Raw genomic sequence first — 22,058 nt, 5'->3', positions numbered from 1 at the left:
CTGCCTGTTCCTTTAAGAGTCTCTTTCTGCATGTTCCTTTAAGAATCCCTCCCTGCCTGTTCCTTTAAGGATCCCTCCCTGGCTATTCCTTTAAGAGTCTCTTTCTGCATGTTCCTGTAAGGGTCTTCCTGCCTGTCCTTTCAAGGATTTCCCTGCCTGTCTCTTAAAGGGTCTCTTCTTGCCTGATATTTTAAGGGTCCCTCCCTGCCTGTCCCTTTAAGGATCTCTCCCTGCCTGTCTCTTTAAGGGTCTCTTGGCCTAACCTTTTAAGGATCCTTCCCTGCCTGTTCCTTTAAGAGTCTGTTCCTGCGTGTTCCTTTAAGGGTGTCCTTGCCTGACCCTTTAAGGGTCCCTCCCTGCCTGTTTCTTTGAGAGTCTCTTCCTGTATGTCCCTTTAAGAGTTTCTCCTCTGTTCTTGCGACACTTTGTGGCGGCTGCGGGAGGAGCTGCGGTCTGTTGCTTAGCAACAGTTGCCGGAATCCGGGCCCGCGCCTGCGCAGTGCAAGGCGCTAACAGGGCTATTTCGGTTCACGGTCATGCTGCCGGCCTCCCGGGCACTGAGGTAATCCGCTTCATTCCCCGTAACCTGCAAATTGCCCGCTCCCTGTTCGGGGCCTTTGTTCACCCATGGTCGCGGTTTTCTATTTCTATGGCGCCTTTCACATCCTCAGGTCACCCCGAAATGCTTCATGGACTGTGGAGTGTTTTTGAGATGTTGGAAGTTAGGAAACGCGACAATTAACTTGTACACAGCAAGCTCCCACAGATAATGACCAGATAATCTGTTTAGTGGTGTTGTTGGGGGGAATAAATACTGGCCAGATCACTGTGGAAACAACTCCCATGTTCGCCTGTGAAAATGGTGCTGTGGGATCTTTTACATACACCCAAGAAGGCAGAAAAGAAAAGTACAGCACAGGAACAGGCCCTTCATATTGCCGATCATATTGCCCATCAACTAAAACATTTTGCACTTCCAGGGTCCGTATCCCTCTATTCCCATCCTCTTCATGTATTTGTCAAGTTGCCTCTTAAACACCACTATCGTACCTGCTTCCACCACCTCCTCTGGCAGCGAATTCCAGACACTCACTACCCTCTGCGTAAAAAACTTGCCCCGCACATCACCTTTATAGTTTTCTCCTCTCACCTTAAATCCATGTCCCCTAGTAATTGACTCTTCCATCCTGGGAAAAAGCTTCTGACTATCTACTCTGTCCATGCCACTCATAATTTTGTAAACTTCTATCAAGTCGCCCCTCAATCTCCATCACTCTAGTGAGAACAATCTGAGTTTCTCCAACCTCTCCTCATAGCTGATAACCTCCAGACCAGGCAGCATCCTGGTAAACTTCTGCACCCTCTCCAATGCCTCCATATCCTTCTGGTAATGTGGTGACCAGAATTGCATGCAATATTCCAAGTGTGGCCTAACCAAGGCAGACGGCCTCAGTTTAATATCTCATCAGGATGACGTACCTCGAGCAGTGCGTTGCTCCCTCAGTACTGACCCTCCAACAGCGCAGCACTTCCTCAGTGCTGCCCTTCCGACTGTGCGGTGCTGTTTCCTCAGTACTGCTCTTCAACGGTGCGGCACCCTCTCAGTAGCCGTCTGACAGTGCGGCACCCCCTCACAGTGCAGCATGCCATCAGAGTGCAAGGTGTTCTAAATGAAATGACTGATATGTTGTTTCCCCTGGCTGGAGAATGTAAAAACATTCTGAGTATAAGGATTCAATCGTTAAGACTGAGATGAGGAGAAATTTTTTCACTGAATGTTGTGATTCTTTGAAATTTGCTAGCCCAGAAGATTGTGGATGCTCCATCACTGCATATATTCTGGACTGAGACAGATGATTTTTGGTCTCGTAGGGAATCAAGGAATATGGGAGCAGGTGGGAAAATGGAGTTGAGGTAGAAATCATCCATGGTCATATTGACTGATCTACTCCTCCTATTTCATATGTTCTTATATTATCTGTTATTCTAAATATGAGCCTCACCCCAACCTGATTATATGGATTTAAATTTATTTTTTTGTTCTAGCTTTGGGAGGACATTGATTATATCAATTGAGAGTAAGTTCATGATCAAATTGTTTTGGTGATCAGGTGGGTTTTGCGTTGATTTTTTCTGCAGTATCTAATGGTTGAATGCTTTACAGGCTTTCCTCATTATTGGATGAAGCTATTAAAGAGTGTATAGAGGAAGAGAGAAAGCTCGAAGATGAGCTAAAGAGTTATCGCAAGCTGCTGAAACCCTGGTATGACTGTCCAATTTGTTTTAATTCTATTACGTGGAATGTGTCATGCCCTATTGTCTCCCAATGATAGAAATATACATGACCAGAAAAGGCAACTTAATTCAGCCAGTCCCTGGTTCCTAGATACTGGTTCCCCCCCACCTCCTGTGGCACTCCTGCAGAGGCCAGACTCTTCCCCACCCTCTCCTGGGGGGTAGACTGCCCCTTTCCTCCAGAGGCCGGATTTTCCCCTCCCTCTTAGTGTTATACAAACTGAGCAGGAGAGTCGAGTGGTCCTGGACTGTTCATTTGCACCTTGGATTGTGTATGGAAAAGCTGAGGTCTTGGATTTGATTCCGACTCTCAGGCGAATTGGGATTATTAAAATCTATTGTATCCTGGTGTCTGCCTTAATTCAAAGCAGCAATATAATTGTGAACAGATCACTACTAGTCTCTTAACCATATTCAGAAGTGAAATGCACTTGTGTTCCAGACATCACAATTCATAGGAGTACAATTGTTTCAGATGTAAGTTTAGCACAGAAGTTGATGTGGATGTAAAGTGGAAAACACTGTGTTACCCTAAATACTTATTGTACTAAATTTTGTGCACTGAAGAATTTTACCCCCATCCCTTTTTAAAATCCAGCTTTGGTGCAGAGTTTGATTGAGCCTATCTTAAATTCTAGGTCCCCTGTTTGAAGTCCTGTGTATAGTCAGTAATGTTTAAGCAGAGTGTTACAGTCCCCAAATCATCAAGTCATTTGGATAAATAAAGACAAACTTGTTTCCAGCATTTTGTGTTTATTATTACAGCTTTATTGATGTTTATTCTCAGGAATCCCTGTGCTGGAGAGAACCCCGTGAACGATGGAGCCACTGCCATCAAGACAGGTGTGGCTGGCTGAGAATCTTTCAGGGATCTCTTATGGGGGAAAGTGCATATTTTAGGAACCTGAAAACTCCATCTCATGAGACTCCCTTTTCTGGTTGATGACAGCACCACCTTTCTGCTTTCTCAATATTTGCCTGCAATAGTTGCCTCTTAACAGCTTTGTTACTTTGGTTGCAAAGAATTCCAAAATGAATTCTTGTATTTTGTGAATTCTGAAAGCTACGAAATTAACTGCATCCTCCTCATTGCCCTTCCTTAAACCCTGCTCAAGTACTTGGTCTTTTGGTAAATACCTTGGATAAAACAACATTATACTCCATTTGTGGTGTAATATGCCTCATATTCTATGTATAATCTTCTTGGCTTTGTGATCTGTGCATCTGATATACCACAGATTTTACTTTGCATAGAGTTCCACAGGAACAGGACCAGGCCTTTCAGCTCCTCGACCTTATTCCTCTACAATGCAGAAACCAAATCTTTGGCCCAACCAACTCCATGTTGGTATTTATCCACAAAACAATATCCTAATCCCATAAGTATCCACTCTGTTCCCACATCCTTTTATCTTCCTATCAAATCTAGTCTTAAATGTTAATATGGTGTCTGATTCATTTGCAAACCCTGGTAATGCTGTCTACAGCCTTACAACCTGTGATCTCTGCTTCTGGCAGAGACTATTTGTGCATATCCAGTTTGCTTACTGATCTCACACAATTGCTTTTTTCCTTTTTCTCTCTAGAAGCACGATTTTGTTTGCATTGTGATGTGACTCCTCAGTTTGTCTAATACTAACTGAAGATGTCTCCTTTTTCATTCACTTGTTAAAATGTTTCTTTCAAGTTCAAGTGTGACTGATGGCTTCTGCATTTCTTAGCAATAATGTTCTTTATCTTAAGAATTTCACAAACCTTTTCCCTAAAAAGAGTTTTTTGTTTGGGGGCCAAACCCTGTGCCTTGGGGAATTCCAATGTTCCAGTTCAGAGAACTCATCCCTGGTTTCATTGGATTTTTTTCTTTAGCGGTTCTCCCAATATTGATGTAAGAGGTATTGTTTAAACTTCTCTTGAACCACAGTGCTTGATTTTGGGACAACAATTGCTTAACTCTTAACTATCTCTATAGATTGAGGGGATTTTCAGGGCTGCCTCTGTGTGGGTTAGTTACAAAGTCCAGCCAGGCACAGCTGCTCTTGGAGAGCTGAGATTCTTTACCTTTATCACCATCCCCCCTCACTCCTCCACTCACACATTGATGTCTTGAGTGGTCACTGAGCCTAGCTAAGCTCCCTGGGCAATTAACTCTCTGCAATGTGTAACAATTTGTTGATCCCTTTATAGCACAAAATGCATAGAGCAAACCTTCCCCCAACTGGCCGATTTTCTACTCCAAATCTCTCCCAAATGAGCAAAGAAGGTGTACTTACCACTGTGGGGTGATGGGCAGAAGCTCCTGAGGGCCACTGTGGGTTGATGGGCAGAGGCTCCTGAGGGCCACTGTGGGTTGATGGGCAGAGGCTCCTGAGGGTCACTGTGGGGTGATAGGCAGAGGATTCTGAGGATCACTGCGGAAAGATGGGCAAAGGGTTCTGATGACTACTGGTCTATTGAATGATTACAGTAGATTAACAAGCCACGGAGTTTAGCATTCTGTTGAACACAATGCAGAATGAGAGCCTGAGTTCAGAGCTCAATTCATTTTCTGTTCTTCTTTTCCAGACCATGATTGTAGTTCTGAGGAGCTGCAGGAGCTGGAGGTGTTGAACAGAGCTCTGGCCAAAGCCTTACGAATCCGACAAACCCATTATAATGTGCTTGGGATCCAACCACGCACCCCTGAGGGCAGAACAGGGCCAACTGTCGCAGGACCTGGTATTGCCAAACAGCCACCAGCAGCCAGCAATGGAGTTAAACCTTCAGCAGACATTTTATTCAGGACACTTTGGCCAAATTCTAAGAACAAGGTAGCTGGTGCCAACATGAACAATGTTGGTGGCAAAGTTACAGCACCAGAGTGTAAGGAGAGTGTTACTCAACCGAGTAATTTGATAGATAGGCTTGCTGGGAGGACGGTCACAGCAGAGGTGGCCTCCCGCAGCAAACCAGTGTCTTATACATTGAATGTTCCACATAAAACCAAACTGGAAGTGAGGAGAAAGTTAGTACCTTCGGCTGTGGGGCAGTTAGCTCGAGGCTCGTTGCACACTCAATCCAGTGTAGTTCAAACTGCTGGCACACGACATACAAAACGGACTGTCTCTGTTGACAGGGCAGGAAGCAGAACTCGACAAAGCAGGCTCCTGTCCATAAGATCAGCTCCAAGGACAGTAACACCAAATAGTGTACAGACACCTGTGGGCACAGACACTGCTCCAAAGAGTGTCACACCTCACAGTGTACAGACTCCTGCAGATACAGACACTGCTCCCACCTTAGCATTCACTGTCGTTAGCGAGCGGAGAGTCAATTATATTAAGGAATCTGTGCACTTGAGTGCTTCTAGGGAGAACGTGCCCCAGGATGAAAGTTCTTCCACGGAGAAACCCAAATTATTCACCCTTCAGGAAAGTGGGTAAGAAGATTGGAAACTTACCTTCACTTGCACTTTTATTTTTAACAAGTGCTCATCTGTTTGGTCTTCTTGAGGATAAATATTTCAGCTGCACTCATGGAATATCTTGTCTGTTTTGTTCTGATGTGCTGTATTTTACATCTGTTTATGAATTGAGTAATTTGCATTGGGGATCTGAATAAGGCAGTTAAGTTAATCAGGGACTTTATTTGACAGGAGAGAATGCATGAGCAGAGGACGAGAATGTGAAAGTAGATTTAATGTGGCTGAGGCATATGGGCTGAGTGACTGTGAATCTATTGTAATCCCCAAAGTCTCCATTCCTTCTGTTTTAGTTTTTCTTTTTGTTCTGCGTTTCTTGTTCTGATGGCAGTGGCATGTGTTAAAGTTCTGGGTGAAGGCTAACCCCCTCCCCATGTCCAATCCCAAAGTGTTGTCTAAGACGCTCATAGTGGGAGCCTGATTTCCCCTCCAGGGTTGCTGTGGGTAGTTACATTGCCCCTAATGCTGCATTGGCATATCCAGTAAATGCACCAGAGACCAAGAATCTGACTTGCAGCTGCTGACCCTTCTGGTTCAGTACCATACAGCAAGTGCAGTTGCTTCATCAGCCATTGGGGGGTGCTGAAGGTCCAGGATTAAAATTAAATAAGGATTCAAAGTAAAAAATGTGCAAATGATGCACAGTTTATTATGACTTTGATTTTTGAAAGTGTAACTGCAGCATCAGTGCTTCTGTCAACAAACTCGCCATCTTATATTGATATAACTTCTTTAATATTCTGAGGTGTTTCATAGAGAAAAGAAGGAGCAAGTGTGAGGCGTTGTGGGAGATTATGGAATGTTTGTAAACTGTGCCAAGCTTTACTTAAAGGAGGGGAGGGGCCTAAGGTGGATGATTCAGAGAATAAGATTGAGACTGCTAAAGGTTGTGCCACAGATGGGGCAGAGAGAGGACAGGGGGGTGGATTTAAGTCTGGAGGAGATAGCTGAGCAAAAGTGGAGCAAAGCCGGGGGAACAAGAACAAGTTTAAGAGTCAGTGTGTTAGGCAATAGGGGGCAAGTGTAAATCAGGAAAAGATGAGCAACTTGGATTTTCTGCAGACAAGGGTTTGGACAGCTGAGTTCTGCTCTTCTGGTTTTTGTAATTTGAGAAATTAACAGCTTTTCCTTGTTGACACAATTATATTGGATGTTGATGTACTCTCTGCAAACTGTAAATCATCCTCAAATCTTCACAGGTCTACGCTAAAACTTCCTTTAGAGTGGAGAAAGCAGCAAAGCAGAAATGCACGGTAAGCAGAACCTTGGGAACAGAGCTGTAGAAGCTGAACATGAGTTCTGGACACCCCACCTCGACAGGTTTCAGAGATTTCAATGTTTTGGGGTTTTTTAAAGCTATATTTTGACTTTTTAAATTCTTTTATGGGATGTTGGCATCACTGGCAAGGCCAGCATTTGTTGCCCACCTTTAGTTACCTTTGAACTGAGTGGCTTGCTAGACCATTTAAGAGTCAGCCACATTTCTGTGGGTCTGGAGACACATAAGAGTAGCAGGTTTCCTTCCCTAAAGTACCAGGTGGGTTTTTATGACAGTCGATGAATTTTCAATTCCAGCACCATGGTGGGATTTGAACCTGTGTCCTCAGTGCATTAACTTGAGCCTTTGGATTAGTAAGCTAGTGACATTACCAGCATGCCATCATCTTCCCCTCCTTCACCCATTGACCTTTCCCAGTAATAACAAGTGGAGTAGAAAGAGGAAGGGTACACAGAATGCTTCTCTACTTACTTTTATTCATTAGCAGGATGTGGACCTCACTGACCAGGCTAGCATTTATTTCCCATCCTTAATTGCCCTTGAGAAGGTGGTGGTGAGCTGTCTTCTTGAACCGCTGCAGTCCATGTGGCGTAGGTACACCCACAGTGCTGTTAGGAAGGGATATCCGGGATTTTCACCCAGTGCCAGTGAAGGAACGGTGATGTAGTTCCAAGTCAGGATGGTGAGTGGCTTGGAGGGGAAATTCCAGTTGGTGGTGTTCCATGTGTTTGCTGCCCTTATCCTTCCAAATGGTAGCGGTCATGGGTTTGGAAGGTGCTCTCTAAGAAGGCCTGGTGAGTTTCTGCAGTGCATCGTGTAGATGGTACACAATGTTGCCACTGTACGTTGGTGATGGAGAGAGTTAAATTCTGTGGAAGGGGTGCCAATCAAGTGGGCTACTTTGTCCTGGATGGTGTCAAGCTTCTTGAATGTTGTTGGAGCTGCACTCATCCAGGCAAATGGAGAGTATTCCATCACACTCCTGACTTGTGCCTTGTAGATGGTGGACAGGCTTTGCGGTGTCAAGAGATGAGTTACTTGCTGCAGGATTCCTAGCCTCTGACCTGCTCTTGTATCCACAGTATTTAAATGGCTAGTCCAGTTCAGTTTCTGGTCAATGGTAGCCCTCCCCCAAGATTTTGATAGTGGGGGATTCAATGATGGTAAAGCCATTGAATGCCAAGGAACGATGGTTAGGTGTTCTCTTGTTGGAGATGGTCATTGCCTGGCACTGGTGTGGCACAAATGTTACTTGCCACTTGTCAGCCCAAACCTGGATATTATCCAGGTCTTGCTGCATTTGGATATGGACTGCTTCAGTATCTGAGGAGTTGTGAATGGTGCTGAACAATATGCAATCGTCAGCGAACATCCCCAATCTGACCTTATGACGGAAGGAAGGTCATTGATGAAGCAGCTGAAGATGGTTGGGCCTAGGACACTACCCTGAGGAACTCCCTACCATTTATGTCCTGGAACTGAGATGATTGACCTCCAGCATCCACAACCATCTTCCTTTGTGCTAGGTATGACTTCAACCAGCAGAGAATTTTCCCCTGATTCCCACTGATTCCAGTTTTGCTAGGGCTCCTTGATGCCACACTCAGTCAAATGCTGCCATGATGTCAAGGGCAGTCACTCTCACCTGACCTCTTGAGTTCAGCGCTCTTGTCCATGTTTGAACCAAGGCTGTAATGAGGTCAGAAGCTGAGTGACCCTGGCGGAACCCAAACTGGGCATCAGTGAACAAGTTATTACTAAGCACGTGCCGCGTGATAGCTCTACTGATGAGCACTTCCATCACTTACTGATCAAGGAGAGTAGCCTGATGGGGCGGTAATTGACCAGGCTGAATTTGTCTTGCTTTTGGTGTACAGGACATACCTAGGCAATTTTCCATATAGCTGGGTAGATGCTAGTGTTGTAGCTGTACTGAAACAGCTTGGCTAGGGGTGCAGCAAGTTCTGGAGCACAAGTCTCTAGCACTATTGCTGAAAAATTGTCAGGGCCCATAGCCTTTGCAGTATCCAGTGCCCTCGGACGCTTCTGAATATCACGTGGACTGAATCGAATTGCGTTAGGACTGGCATCTCTGATTCTGGGGACCTCCGGAGGAGGCTGAGATGGATCATCCACTCAGCACCTCTGGCTGAATATTGGTGCGAATGCTTCAGCCTTATCTTTTGCACTGATATGCTGGGCTCCTCCATCATTGAGGGTGGGGATATTTGTGGAGACTCTTCCTCCAGTGAGCTGTTTAATTGTCCACCACCATTCACAACTGGATGTGGCAGGACTGCAGAGCTTATATCTGATCTGTTGGCTTAGCTCTGTCTATCACTTGCTGGTTATGCTGTTTGGCACGCAAGTGCTGTATTGTAGCTTCACCAGGTTGACACCTCATTTTTAGGTATGCTTGGCGCTGCCGCTGGCATGCCCTCCACTCTTCATTGCACCAGGGTTGATCCCCTGGCAAAGTGGTAATGGCAGAGCGGGGGATATGCTGGGCTGTGAGGTTACAGATTGTAGTTGAGTACAATTCTACTGCTGATGGCTCACAGTGCCTCATGGATGCCAAGTCTTCAGTAGCTAGATCTGTTCATAATCTATATCATTTAGCATGATGATAATGCCACCCAACACAATGGAGGATATTCTCAATGTGAGGACTTTGTCTCCACAATGATTGTGTGGTGTTCACTCCTATCTTTACTGTCATGGACAGATGCATCTGCGGCAGGCAGGTTTGTGAGGATGAGGTCTAATATGTTTTTCCCTCCTTGTTTGTTTCCCCACCACTTGCTGCAGACCCATTCTCTCAGCTCTGTCCTTTGGGACTCAGCCAGCTCAGTCTGTGATGATGCTACTGAGCGATTCTTGGTGATGGACATTGAAGACCCCGCCTAGACTACATTCTGCTCCCTTGCCAGCCTCAGTGCTTCCTCCAAATGGTGTTCAACATGGAGGACCACTGATTCATCAGCTGAGGGTGGAGGACAGGATGGTATATGGTAATCAGGATGCCATGAGACTTCATGGGGTCTGGAGTCAATATTGAGGACTCCCAGGGCAACTCCTTCCCAACTGTATACCACTTTGCTGCCACCTCTGCTGGGTCTGTCTGGAACAGGACATACCTAGGGATGGTAATGGTGGTGTCTGGGACACGACTTATAAGGCATGATTCTGTGAGTATGACCATGTCAGACTGTTGTTTGACTAGTCTGTGAGACAGCTCTCCAATTTTGGCACAAGCTCCCAGATGCTCGTAAGGAGGACTTTGCAAGGTTAACAGGTTTGCTGTTGTCCTTTCCGGTGCCTAGGTCGATGCCTGGTGGTCAGTCCGGTTTCACTCCTTTTTATTGACTTTGTGGCGGTTTGACACAACTGAGTGGTTTGCTAGGACATTTCAGAGGGCATTTAAGAGTACTGCGGATCTGGAGCCACATGTAGACCAGACCAGGTGAAGACGCCAGATTTCCTTTCCTAAAGGACATTAGTGAATGAGGTGGGTTTTTACAACAATGGTTTCATGGTCATTATTAGACTATAATACCAGATTTTTATTGAATTCAAATTGAACCCGGGTCTCCAGGGCATTGCCCTCGGTCTCTGGATTACCAGCCCAGTGACAATGCCACTACGCCACTGTCTCCCCATTATTTCCTGGCTGAACAGAAAGGAGGAGTGATCAGCTGCTTATTTTTAGTATGAGTGACAGCCCTTTCCTTCTCTGTTTTATTCCAATTCTGAAATTGTCCCTAATTTTCCCTCTAACACTGTAGAAGGAGCTGCCTTATGGGAAAATCCCAACCATGACAATAACTTTGCGAGAGTTCGGAAGAGGTGGGTATGGGCAAACATCTATCATTCATGTTGTTTTTGTTATCTAGCTTGTGGGGGAAAGTGTCCATGAGTGAAACTGATGAAATCCAGGAGAAGGCAAGCTTCATGCAAAGAATTCAGTCAGCAGTATCCTTTCACATCAGAGATTGTGAAGTGTGGGTAGATTCAATCAGCAGACACAAAGTTAAATCTTTTGGAATTTTCCTATCCTGGTTTGCTGGGTTGAATTTTTGAATTTCTGAATTAACACCAGTAGAAAGTGGGCTAACACAAGATACTGTCCTGAAGGGATTATTGATCATGTTAGGGAGCTGAATTATCATTATGGATTCCTGATTGAGAAATTTTGGTTCCACTATGTTCCATTTCAGATAGCCCGGTGTTGAAAGATAGAACTGGAACCTAAACTTTAAACGTTTCTAAGCTTTTATTTATAGAGACATACATTACAAACGTGCACTTCCAAGCCCAACAGTCAGTTTCAGCCAGTTCCTAGCCACACCTCTTTCATGCACCTAACACCAATTAAGTGCCCCATTTGAAAGGGGCACTGCTACCCCACTGTAATATAAACATAAAAACTTTAAAGGACACTTAACAACATAAATTAAAAGTAATATTCCAGGGGATGATATTCCCCCCCAGCATCTGTTCCTATCTATAGGATTTTAAGTGAATTCCCAGTTAATGCCCATCACCTTAATACAATCATAAATTCAATTAACATGCCAGCATAATGGAGAGAAGCACACAACAATAAAACCTTCCAAAACTTTTGCTTAACCTCAGTGAAGTTCCATTCACAGCTCCCAACTTCAAGTTATGGACAGATTGAAGAACGTTTGGGCAACATCCGTGAGCTTTACAAATGTATTGAGCAGTATGTATGCACAGACCCACTACTCAATTCTTCAGGTATGTTCTTCATAAATTATCTGCAACTTATTTAATGTTGTCATGGAGAAATGCTTAGAGGCCAAGTACACGTTGTACAAAAGGACAATCTCTCTATCTCAGACTTGAAAACATAGTTCCCAAAAAACAAAAGTGGAATCACAGTCTTAGACTTTATTTGCAAGCAACAAAATGGAGTCATATCCCAGAGGCCTCCACTGGGGGTAATTCATGAGGGTGCTGGCTCATCTGCAAGGTTGGTTGTGGTATATTTTCAACTGCTGGTATAGTTGTGTTGAAGCAATTGAGAGAAATTTAGCATAATTTCTAGATTCTTTTGGATACATCAGCCACTGCACCATTTTTCTTATATTGAAGAACTAAGTGAAAGGATGGGATCCTTGGAGTAGGGCAACAACAAAGATGCAAATGGAGAGAGAAGATAAGTCAAGAAACAGTTGGGTGAGACCAAGCTTATAAATTATAAACTGAGACAAAAGGGGTTCCACAGTATCAGAGCCCCTGGGCAGAATGAGTTGGATAACAGACTGTCCAGTGAATACTGATTTCAACACTGATGATATAGGAAGGAGAAGGAGATGTGTGTTGGAGAAAAGAGGACAACTCAAAGGAACACTAATCATATTAATTAAAATGGGCAGACAAGAAAGGATGTGTTGGAGAGAGAGGGTTGGAGGCTGGTGGTAAATGAAACAATATCTATGCCAAATGCCAAACTTGGTGTTGTTTCCAGGAATATGTGTCCATGCGGTTGAGCCTCACTGCAGAGGAAAAGGAATTCAGGCATCGAACAGTTTTCAGCATTTTTTGCCAATTGTGACAAAATTTGATCCTTGAATGTAATGTCCAATTTATGTCTTTGACCTTGGATCACGTTGTTTTATTGATTTTAGTTAGTAAATGATTCTTTTCATCAAACAGATCTGATTTGTTCCATTGTGATAATTCATACATTTGGTGCGCATATACTAAATATTCATGACTCAGATAATATTTGTTAAATTATGTTTTGTATTTGGTAAAGCCTGCCTCCTATTATTAATTTGATTTTCTACATCTGATTTAAAATTTTTGTTTTTGAAAAATCAACATCTGAGTGTTTCTACAAGTATTGTTTTTAACAAAGGAATTCTTTGAAAAGTTCGGTTGAAGAAGTTTGAAATTTTCAGCAAATTCTACGCCTTCAGCTGCAGGGAAGCCGAAAGAAATTGAGAACTCAAGTATCAAGACCTGTTTAATCAAATTGGCAGATTCTTGAACTATATGAGAAGCTATTCCTACTAAATGTAATTAATCCATTCCCAGAAATTCTCATGATGTTCCTAGTATACATATATTACATTTAATGATTGTTATATTCTAATTCAGGTTTCAAGTTGAATGAAACAATCCTACTCAGCTGTTGGTGTTTGAACTAAACTTGTTTGGTTTGGGAAACAGAGACAGTATCCACTAGTTAAAGCAAAACAATTATTTCCTTTGGCAGTACTGGTGGGGCATTGATCTACTAGCCTGTTCCTGTTTTTAAAAATCCTTAAAAATCTGTGTTCGTATTCAGTGCTAGGCTCCCTCAGAGAGTATGCAGGGAAAATAATTGTACTTATGGCACTTGTGTTTGTCAAAGGTCCCCTCAGCTGGCAACATGAATATGAGAATCTGCAAACACTGGAGAGATGCCAAGATACTGTAGCAAGCCTTATTCACCAGATTCAGCAGCTTGCGGATGGTGAGTACGTTATCTTTTAACCCACACCAGGAATGTCTGCTGTTAATTTACCTGAGTTTTGATACTTTGTTGGGGCCCAGTTACAACAAGCAGCCTCTGTTACATCCATTAAAGATATGGAGTAAATCGACTTTGAGAATAGTTACAAGGAGGTCATTCAACCTGTTCTGTTTGTGCTGGTTCTTTGAGAGAGCAATTCTGCTAGAATCACTCCACCACCATTTCCCCATAGCCCTGTAAATTGTTTCTTAAAAGATCCTTTTTGAAAGCCTTCACTACTCTCTCAGGAAGGGCATTCCGGATTCTAAGGACTTTGTGTGTAAAAAAAAAAACGTTTTTCCTCATGCTGCCTTTGGTTCCTTTGCCAGCCACCTTACATCAGTGTCCTCGTTCTCAACCCTTCTGTCAATGAGTACAGTTTCTTGTGGCTACTCATTTCAGACAGATTTCATGACTTTGAACACCTTGATCAAATCTCCTCTCAACATTCTCTCTATGGAGAACAGCTCCAGCTTCTCCAATCTGTCAACATAACTGACGATCCTTATGCCTGGAACCATTCTCATAAATCTTTTCTGCACCCTCTCTAAAACCTACATATCATTTCTAAAGTGCTATGCCCAGAATTGGAACAATACTCCAGTTGAGGCCAAACCCGTTTGTTTTATAAAGTTTCAGCACAACCTCCTTGATTTTGTACTCTATGTCTCTATCTATAAACCCCAGGATCCTTTATGCTTTATTAACTGCTTTCTCACCTGCCCTGCCTCAACAATTTGTATCCATATACTTGTTTCCAAATTCCTCTGCTCCTGCACCTTCTTTAGAATTATATATATTTTTATATTCGTTCTTGGGATGTGAGCATCGCTGGCTAGACCAACATTTGTTGCCCTTGAGCAGGTGGTAGTGAACCACTTTCTTTAATCGCTGCAGTCCATATTGTGTAAGTACACCCACTGCAGTTAGGGAGGGAATTCAAGGATTTTGACCCAGTCACTGTGACGGAGCAGCAATAAAGTTCAAAGTCAGGATAGTCTGTGGAAGAAATCTTGGAGATGGTGGTGTTTCCATGCAGCTGCTGCCCTTGTCCTTCTAGGTGATAGAGGTTATGGATTTGGAAGGTGCTGTCGAAGGAGAATTCTATCCTTTACTTTATATTGCCTCCCCCTCATTTTTCCTATTAAAATGTACCACTTCACACTTTTCTGCTATAAATTTCATCTACCTCTGTCCTGCCCACTCCACCAGCCTGCCTATATCCTCTTGAAGTCTATCACTAACCCTCCTCATAACCCTTAAAACACAGGTTTGGTTCACAATACTTCCAAGTTTATGTCATCCACAAATTTTGAAATTGTACCCTGCATACCCAAGTCAAGGTTATTGTATAGATCAAGAAAAGTAGTGGCCCTAATACCACCCCCTGGGGAATCCCATTATATAGCTCCATCCAGGCCAAAAAAAAACATTCACCACTATCCTCTCTTTGCTGTCATTCTGCCAACTTTGTATTCATGCTGCCACTGTCCCATTTATTCCATGGACTTTAACTTTGCTGGCAAGCTTATTACAGAATCACAGAATTGTTACAGCACAGAAGGCGGCCATTTGTCCCTTTGTGCCTGTGCCAGCTCTTGAAATGGTCCAGTGCCATACCCCTGCCTTCCCTCCATAGCCTTGCACATTCTTTCTTTTCAAATAATCCAATTCCCTCTTGAATGCCTCGACTGAACCTGCCTCCACCAGACTTTTGGGCAGTGTATTCCAGATCTTAATCGCTCGCTGCATGAAAATGTTTTTCCTTGTATCTCCTGATGCTTTTGCTAATTACATTAAATCTGTGCCCTTTTGTTCTCTTTATCAAATGCCTCTTGGAAGATCATGTATGCTTCATCAACCCTCCCTATTGCCTCATTAAAAAAAAACACAATCAAGCTAGTTAAGCATGATTTGCCTTTAACAAATCCATGCTGGCTTTTCTTAATTAATCCACATTTATCCAATTGACTGTTAATTTTGTCCCAGATTATTACTTCTAAAAGCTTTCCCACCACCAAGGTTAAATTGACTGACCTGTAGTTGCTCGGTTTATCCTTACATCCATTTTTGAACAAGGGCATAATATTTGCAATTCTGCTGTCCTCTGGCACAACCTTTGTATCTAAGGAAGATTATGGCCAGTACCTCCACAATTTCCTCCCTCGCTTCTCATAGCATCCCCAGAGCATCCCATCCAGTCCTGGTGACTTAATAACTTTTAAGTAGGGCTAGCCTTTCTAGTACCTCTTCTTCATCACTTTTTAGCCAATCCAGTGTCTCAACTACAACTCCCCTGCATTGCCCCATTGCATGTTTGGATCAGACATGAATCTGTAAAAACATCCAGTGTCTCACACAAGTGACCTTTCAATCACCAATGATTGCCAGTGAACAATTCTATTATGAGAGGTATCACAGATGATCCTGACTTTCCCCCAGCTTATATTCACATACGCTGCAATTACCTTGGCTAAAATGTGTATGATCAGAAGTAGCAAACCTGAATGACAGTTCCCACTGGAGATTGAGGTCAGTAGTTACACAGCTAATTGAGCACTGCCCAAGCATGAAGCAGACATGCCTTGGTCTGAGTGGCTTTTTCCACAGCAGTTGAGCAATCACCCACCAGGGCTACTTTGTTCCTCGTCACAAATGTTTTTACAAAGATTAAGTCAGGATCAGAATATGGAATCAGTTTTAGTGATTAAGTGCTCTGAAAGCCCCTTTAAATCTGCTTGACTTTGGCTGAGAGTTTCGCATGCCATCATTTAACTGTCTTTACTTATTATTTTGACAAATAGCTGAGGCATTTTGGGTAAAGTTCGGGAGCTGCTGGAGACTCAGCTTCAAAACGTGCAAAAGTTTTGGCAGCGAGCGTGCACCTCTCCTATTCTATTCCAGTCTGCAGGAGCTGAAGGAGATGGAGGCTCTCAGGTTTCAAGTACAAACTCTCCAAAGACAGATCCAGATCCAAAAGGTAATGCATGGTTCTCATTCCCATTGCAACTACTGCATTAACCACTTGCAATATTGGAACCAGGATGTTTCAATGTAAGAGATTCCAAATTACCCCTGCTGCTTCTGTCTCCTGAGAAAGTACCCAAGAAAACACCTGGTTATTGTCAAGCTAGCTTTTCTTTTATTCATTCACGGGATGTGGGCTTCGCTGGCTGGACCAGCATTTATTGCCCATCCCTAGTTACCCTTGAGAAGGTGGTAGTGAGCTACCTTCTTGAACCACTGCAGTCCCTATGGTGTAGGTACACCCAAGTCAGGATGCTAAGTGACTTGGAGGTGGTAGTGTTCCCATGTACCTGTTGCTGCCCTTGTCCTTCTAGGTGGTAGTGGTCATGGGTTTGGAAGATGCTGTCTGAGGAGCTTTGGTGAATTCCTGCAGTGCATTTTGTAAATGGTGCACACTGCTGCTACTGTGCGTTGGTGGCGGAGGGAGTGAATGTTTGTGGATGTGGTGCCAATCAAGTGGGCTGCTTTGTCCTGGACAGTGTCCAGCTTCTTCAGTGTTGTGGGAGCTGCACTCATCCAGGCAAGTGGAGAGTATTCCATCACACTCCTGACTTGCACCTTGTAGATGGCGGACAGGCTTTGGAAAGTCAGGAGGTGAGTTACTCATTGTACGATTCCTAACCTCTGACCTGCTCTTGTAGCCACAGTATTTATATGGCTAGTCCAGTTCAGTTTCTGGTCAATGGTAACCCCAGGATGTTGATAGTGAGAAATTTAGTGATGGTAATGCCATTGAACATCAAGGGGCGATGGTTAAATTCTCTCTTGTTGGAGATGGTCATTGCCTGACACTTGTGTGGCACGAATGTTACTTGTCACACGTCTGCCCAAGCCTGGATATTGTCCAGGTCAAGCTGCATTTGGACACGGACCACTTCGGTGTCTGAGGAGTCATGAATGGTGCTGAACATTGTGCAATCATCAGTGACCATCCCTACTTCTGACCTTATGATGGAAGGAAGGTCATTGATGTCACAGCTGAAGATGGATGGGCCTAGGACACTACCCTGAGGAACACCTGCAGTGATGTCCTGGAGCTGAGATGACTGATCTCCAACAGCCACAATCATCTTCCTTTTTGCTAGGTACGACTCCAACCAGCTGAGTTTTCCCCCTGATTCCCATTGACTCCAGTTTTGCTAGGGCTCCTTGATGCCACACTCGGTTAAATGCTGCCTTGATGTCAAGTGCAGTCACTCTCACCTCACCTTGGGAGTTCAGCTCTTTTGTCCATGTTTGAACCAAGGCTGTAATGAGGTCAGGAGCTGAATGGCCCTGGCGGAACCCAAACTGGGCATCAGTGAGCAGGTTATTGCTATGCAAGTGCCGCTTGAAAGCACTGTTGATGATCCCTTCCATTACTTTACTGATGATCAAGAGTAGACTAATGGGGCGGTAATTGGCCAGGTTGGATTTGTCCTGCTTTTTGCATACAGGACATACCTGGGCAATTTTCCACATAGCCGGGTAGATGCCAGTGTTGTAGCTGTACTGGAATAGCTTGGTTAGGGGCATGGCAAGTTCGAGAGCACAAGTCTTCAGTACTATTGCCAGAATATTGTCAGGGCCCATAGCCTTTGCAGTATCCAGTGCCTTCAGCCGTTTCTTGATATCACGTGGAGTGAATCTTGTGATCTTTTACATCCACCTGAGCAAGCAAATGGTTTAATGTCTTCCCTGAAAACAGCACCTCCAACATTGCAGCAATCCCTCAGTACTGCATTGAAGTTCAGTCTTATTTTTGTGCTTAAGTACTGGTGAGGGACTTTAACCCACAACCTTGTGACTCAAGCAAGAGTGCTGCCAACTGAGCCACAAACAACCCAACTTCTCCAATCTATCTATGTAACTGAAGTCCCTCATCCTTGGAACCATTCTTGTGAATCATTCTGCACCCTCTCTTAAAGCTTTCACATCCTTCCTAAAGCATGGTGCCCAGAATTGGACACAGTACTGGAGCTGAGGCTGAAAAGGTGTTTTATATCTTCCTTACATTTGTACTCTCTGCCTCTATTTATAAAGTCCAAGATCCTATATGCCTTTTTAATTGGTTTCACAACCTGCCTTGCCACTTCCAATGATTTATGTACATATAGACCCAGGTCTTTCTGTCCTTGCACCCCTTTGAGAATTTTACCTTTTGTATTGCTTTTCCTTATTTTTCATACCAAAATGTATCATTACATGTAATGGAGACAGATTCAATTTCATCTTTCAAAAGGGAATTGAGTAAGCACCTGGAGATATATAAAAACAAATTGGCAGGGTTATGGAGAGAGGGTGGTGGAGTGGGATTAACTGAATTCCTCTTGCAGAGAGCTGGCACACACTCAGTGGGCTGAATGTCTGCCTTTTGTGCTGTTTTCATTCTATGATTGGTCTACTGGTTCTTTCCTGCACCTTTTCCTTATCCTCAATATTGCCCACCATGTGAGGGAGACCAGAACAAGGCACAGTCTTCCAAGTGATCCCTAACCAAGAAGTTAGTTTTGACATGTGGTGACATTTGTGAGCAAATATGGCCAGCCCCATTCTATACAGTAAGGTCACACAAATAGCAACAAAACTAATGATCAGTTCATTTGTTTCTTCGTGACGTTGGTTGAGCAAGGAACAGTAGCCATGTTCAAACACTGTTGATAGTTGTTCCATGTTCTGAACAGGAGACAAAGCCTTGCTTCAATTTTCTGTCTGACGGTTGACCCCTGAGACAATACCACAGTTCTGTACTACACCAGAGGCTCAGCTCAAGTTATACTTCAAGTGGGCAATTGTTGAGCCATGATTTAACACTGGTGAAAGTTCTACCAACTGAGCCACATTGTCATGATATCTTTCACTGGGTCACTTCACTGCCTTGTTATGTGTGTGCTATTGAGGAATGAAATGGAGTGAATGGTCAGCAGCTTTATTTTCACAATGCAGATTAATTTAAAAGGGGTGGGATCACATAAAACAAGAAAAAAATCTTTTTCCTGGTACTGTGTGATCTTTGTTACAATGATTTTACCCCTGGAATATGGGGAGAGCAGTTTTACAACGATACCTTCCTCGATTGTTTGGATAAGTTGTGTTGCCACTTTTAGCAATGCTTGGCTTTCAATGTCAGATGAACAGATTAGAAAATAAAAAATCACCCCTGTTCACAAGAAAACAATTTATTCCTTTCATTGCCAAAAATGTAACCAAAATGAATTTAATCGTTGCATTCAAATCTGAATATCAAAAGAATAGTTTGGGTATTTTTATTCTGTGCTGGTTTGGGGGTGTACATTGTCCTTGGCTGTCTCAGTGGCAAAGTACAACAGTGGCCCCAGTTCCACCTCAGCTGAGGACATTCGCGGTTGTAGTTGGGATACTGTGATCGGCCACAAATCCCACTCCTGATCTCCAGAGGCTGCAGTAGGCAGCCAAGGACTGAACTGGTTAATCTGTGGTGCTTACTACAATTAAATGATCAGCATGAGTCAGGAGTGAGGCAGCTGTCAGTGTGTAGCCGTGTAAGTGGAATGGTGAGTGTATCTGCATGTGAATACTCTTTAACTTGTTATATAATAGAGTGAACATAGAGATTTAAGATGCTGTTGCGGGCCTGAGTCTGGCTGATTCTTCCTTTTCCTCTACCCAGGCTATGGCGGAAGAGCTGCTTCCCATTCTGTCTTCCTCCAATCCTCCAGAGCAGTCCACCTATCACCTTTATCGAGCGGTGTACTCCCAGCTCTGTGAGGGAGGAGAGCAATTCCCTGCCTTGGTGCTGGATAATATACCTGAGTGACTGAAACAACGGATCCAGCCAACCTGAAACTGCAACCATAATTGTATGGAAGATCTGGGCACACAAGATGTGTTAAACAATTCAGATTAATATGATGACATGACCTGAAACTAGCTTGGATCAGGACAGAGTATTTCACATGGATCAGTTGCCTCCAACACCACCACCAGCATTCATTTTCAGCCCAATCATGGTGTCCGCTCTAAATGATGCCTGTCAGAATCTTTTGTGAATGAGTGTGGACAACTTCAACTGTAAAAAAAACACTGGCCCAGAATTGGTACTTGATGGACAATCTCCCCGAGAAGGATCAGTGGATTGCTGGCATGAGAAATGGAAAATGTTATACTACACTCGAGATTGAGACAGTGTAGATCTGTATCTAATCCATGCTGTACCTGCCCTAGGAATGTTTGATCCTGGCACTGAATGTCCATTCCAGCACTAACATCTTTCATATCGATTTAACAAAAATCCTCAACAATATCCTTTTGTATTATGCACTTGTACTTTACAAAGTTTGTACTTTTATTACTGATTGAGTCAAAAATTATTCAAATGATTAAAGAGTTTAGATTTATACAGATAACTATTAAAAATCATCAAATTTATTCTCTGAGTAGTGTGTATCTAAAGGAGATCAGTCACTGTCCAGCAGATCTCAATTTTTCCATCCAAAGGGACTATTTTGTTGCAAACTTTCTCCTTAGATTCTGATTACTTCTGGGATAGAATTCAAGTGCACCATCAACTCCATGTTGATGATCCTGGATAGTGTGGTGATATAAGAATGTTGCTGTCAAATTCCTTTCCTAATCCTGCTCAATTGGGAATAATGAAGAGTTACAGGCTGGATTTAGGGATGTAATAAATCTTGAGTGTAAAACTTGGGCAGTTCATAACAATTGACTGAATTCTAATAAAAGGGGGGGCAAAGACTGGTGAAATGAGCAGGCACGTGGCAAATGAAATTTAATACAGAGAAATGCAAAATGATGCATATTGGTAGGAAGAATGAGTAGAACGACAGTTAACTAAAAGAGAACTAAAGATTCTTCCACCAAAATGTAAATATTAAGCGGCTGGTAAGAGATGAGGAGGAGCCAATTAGGGACAAGAAAGGTGGTATATGCTTGGAGGTGCAGGAGAAAGGCTAGAAGCTGAATGAGTACTTTGTATCAATGTTTACTAAGGAAGAGGATGCTGAGAAAATATTGGTGTAACTAGAGCTGGTAGAGATAAAAGATGAAGTGAAAATTAATAGTTAGGATATGGTGGAAAGGCTGGCAAGGTTTGGATAAGTTGCTTGGTCCAGATGGCTTGTATTCCAGGTTGCTAAAAGAAGTGGGCATGGAGATAGCGAAAGGGCTTGATATAGTTTTCCTAGATATGGGGGGAGATACCAGGGGATTGGGAAGTTGCAAAAATGACATCCTTATTCAAGAAAGGTGTAAGGACATTCCTAGTAACTACAGGCCAGTTCAACGTCAGTGGAGTGTACGGTTTTAGAAACAATAATCAAGGGGGAAAAATGAAAATGCTTGGGGGAGGGGTTTGTGTTCAGTCGTGCCAGCACAGATTAGTAAAAGGCAGATGATGTTTAAGTAATCTAATTGAAATTTTTGACGAAGTAACAGAGAAGGGTGATGAAAGGAATGCAGTGGATGTTGTTTATATGGAATTTCTTTAAGCATTTGAT

General features: G+C 43.3%; 1 protein-coding gene across 2 annotated transcripts; it reads left to right on the top strand.

Moving 5' to 3' along the window:
• Positions 1 to 464: 464 nt before the first annotated feature.
• On the top strand, positions 465 to 20,970 carry LOC121288637 (tubulin epsilon and delta complex protein 2). Of its 2 annotated transcripts, XM_041207312.1 has the most exons (10): positions 465 to 562; positions 2,165 to 2,263; positions 3,083 to 3,138; positions 4,858 to 5,710; positions 6,952 to 7,005; positions 10,925 to 11,003; positions 11,672 to 11,792; positions 13,417 to 13,518; positions 16,362 to 16,537; positions 20,213 to 20,970. In XM_041207312.1, the coding sequence occupies exons 1-10, from the start codon at positions 537 to 539 to the stop codon at positions 20,357 to 20,359; spliced, it is 1,713 nt and encodes a 570-aa protein (XP_041063246.1). In that variant the 5' UTR covers positions 465 to 536; the 3' UTR covers positions 20,360 to 20,970. The 2 variants fall into 2 exon arrangements, with proteins under 2 accessions (XP_041063246.1, XP_041063247.1); XM_041207313.1 differs by lacking the exon at positions 16,362 to 16,537 and having other exon boundaries at positions 487 to 562.
• The last annotated feature ends 1,088 nt before the right edge of the window (positions 20,971 to 22,058 follow it).

The sequence above is a fragment of the Carcharodon carcharias genome, chromosome 15, assembly GCF_017639515.1.
Source record: "Carcharodon carcharias isolate sCarCar2 chromosome 15, sCarCar2.pri, whole genome shotgun sequence".
NCBI classification, from domain to species: Eukaryota; Metazoa; Chordata; class Chondrichthyes; order Lamniformes; family Lamnidae; genus Carcharodon; species Carcharodon carcharias.
This window is presented reverse-complemented; position numbering and strand designations above follow the sequence as displayed.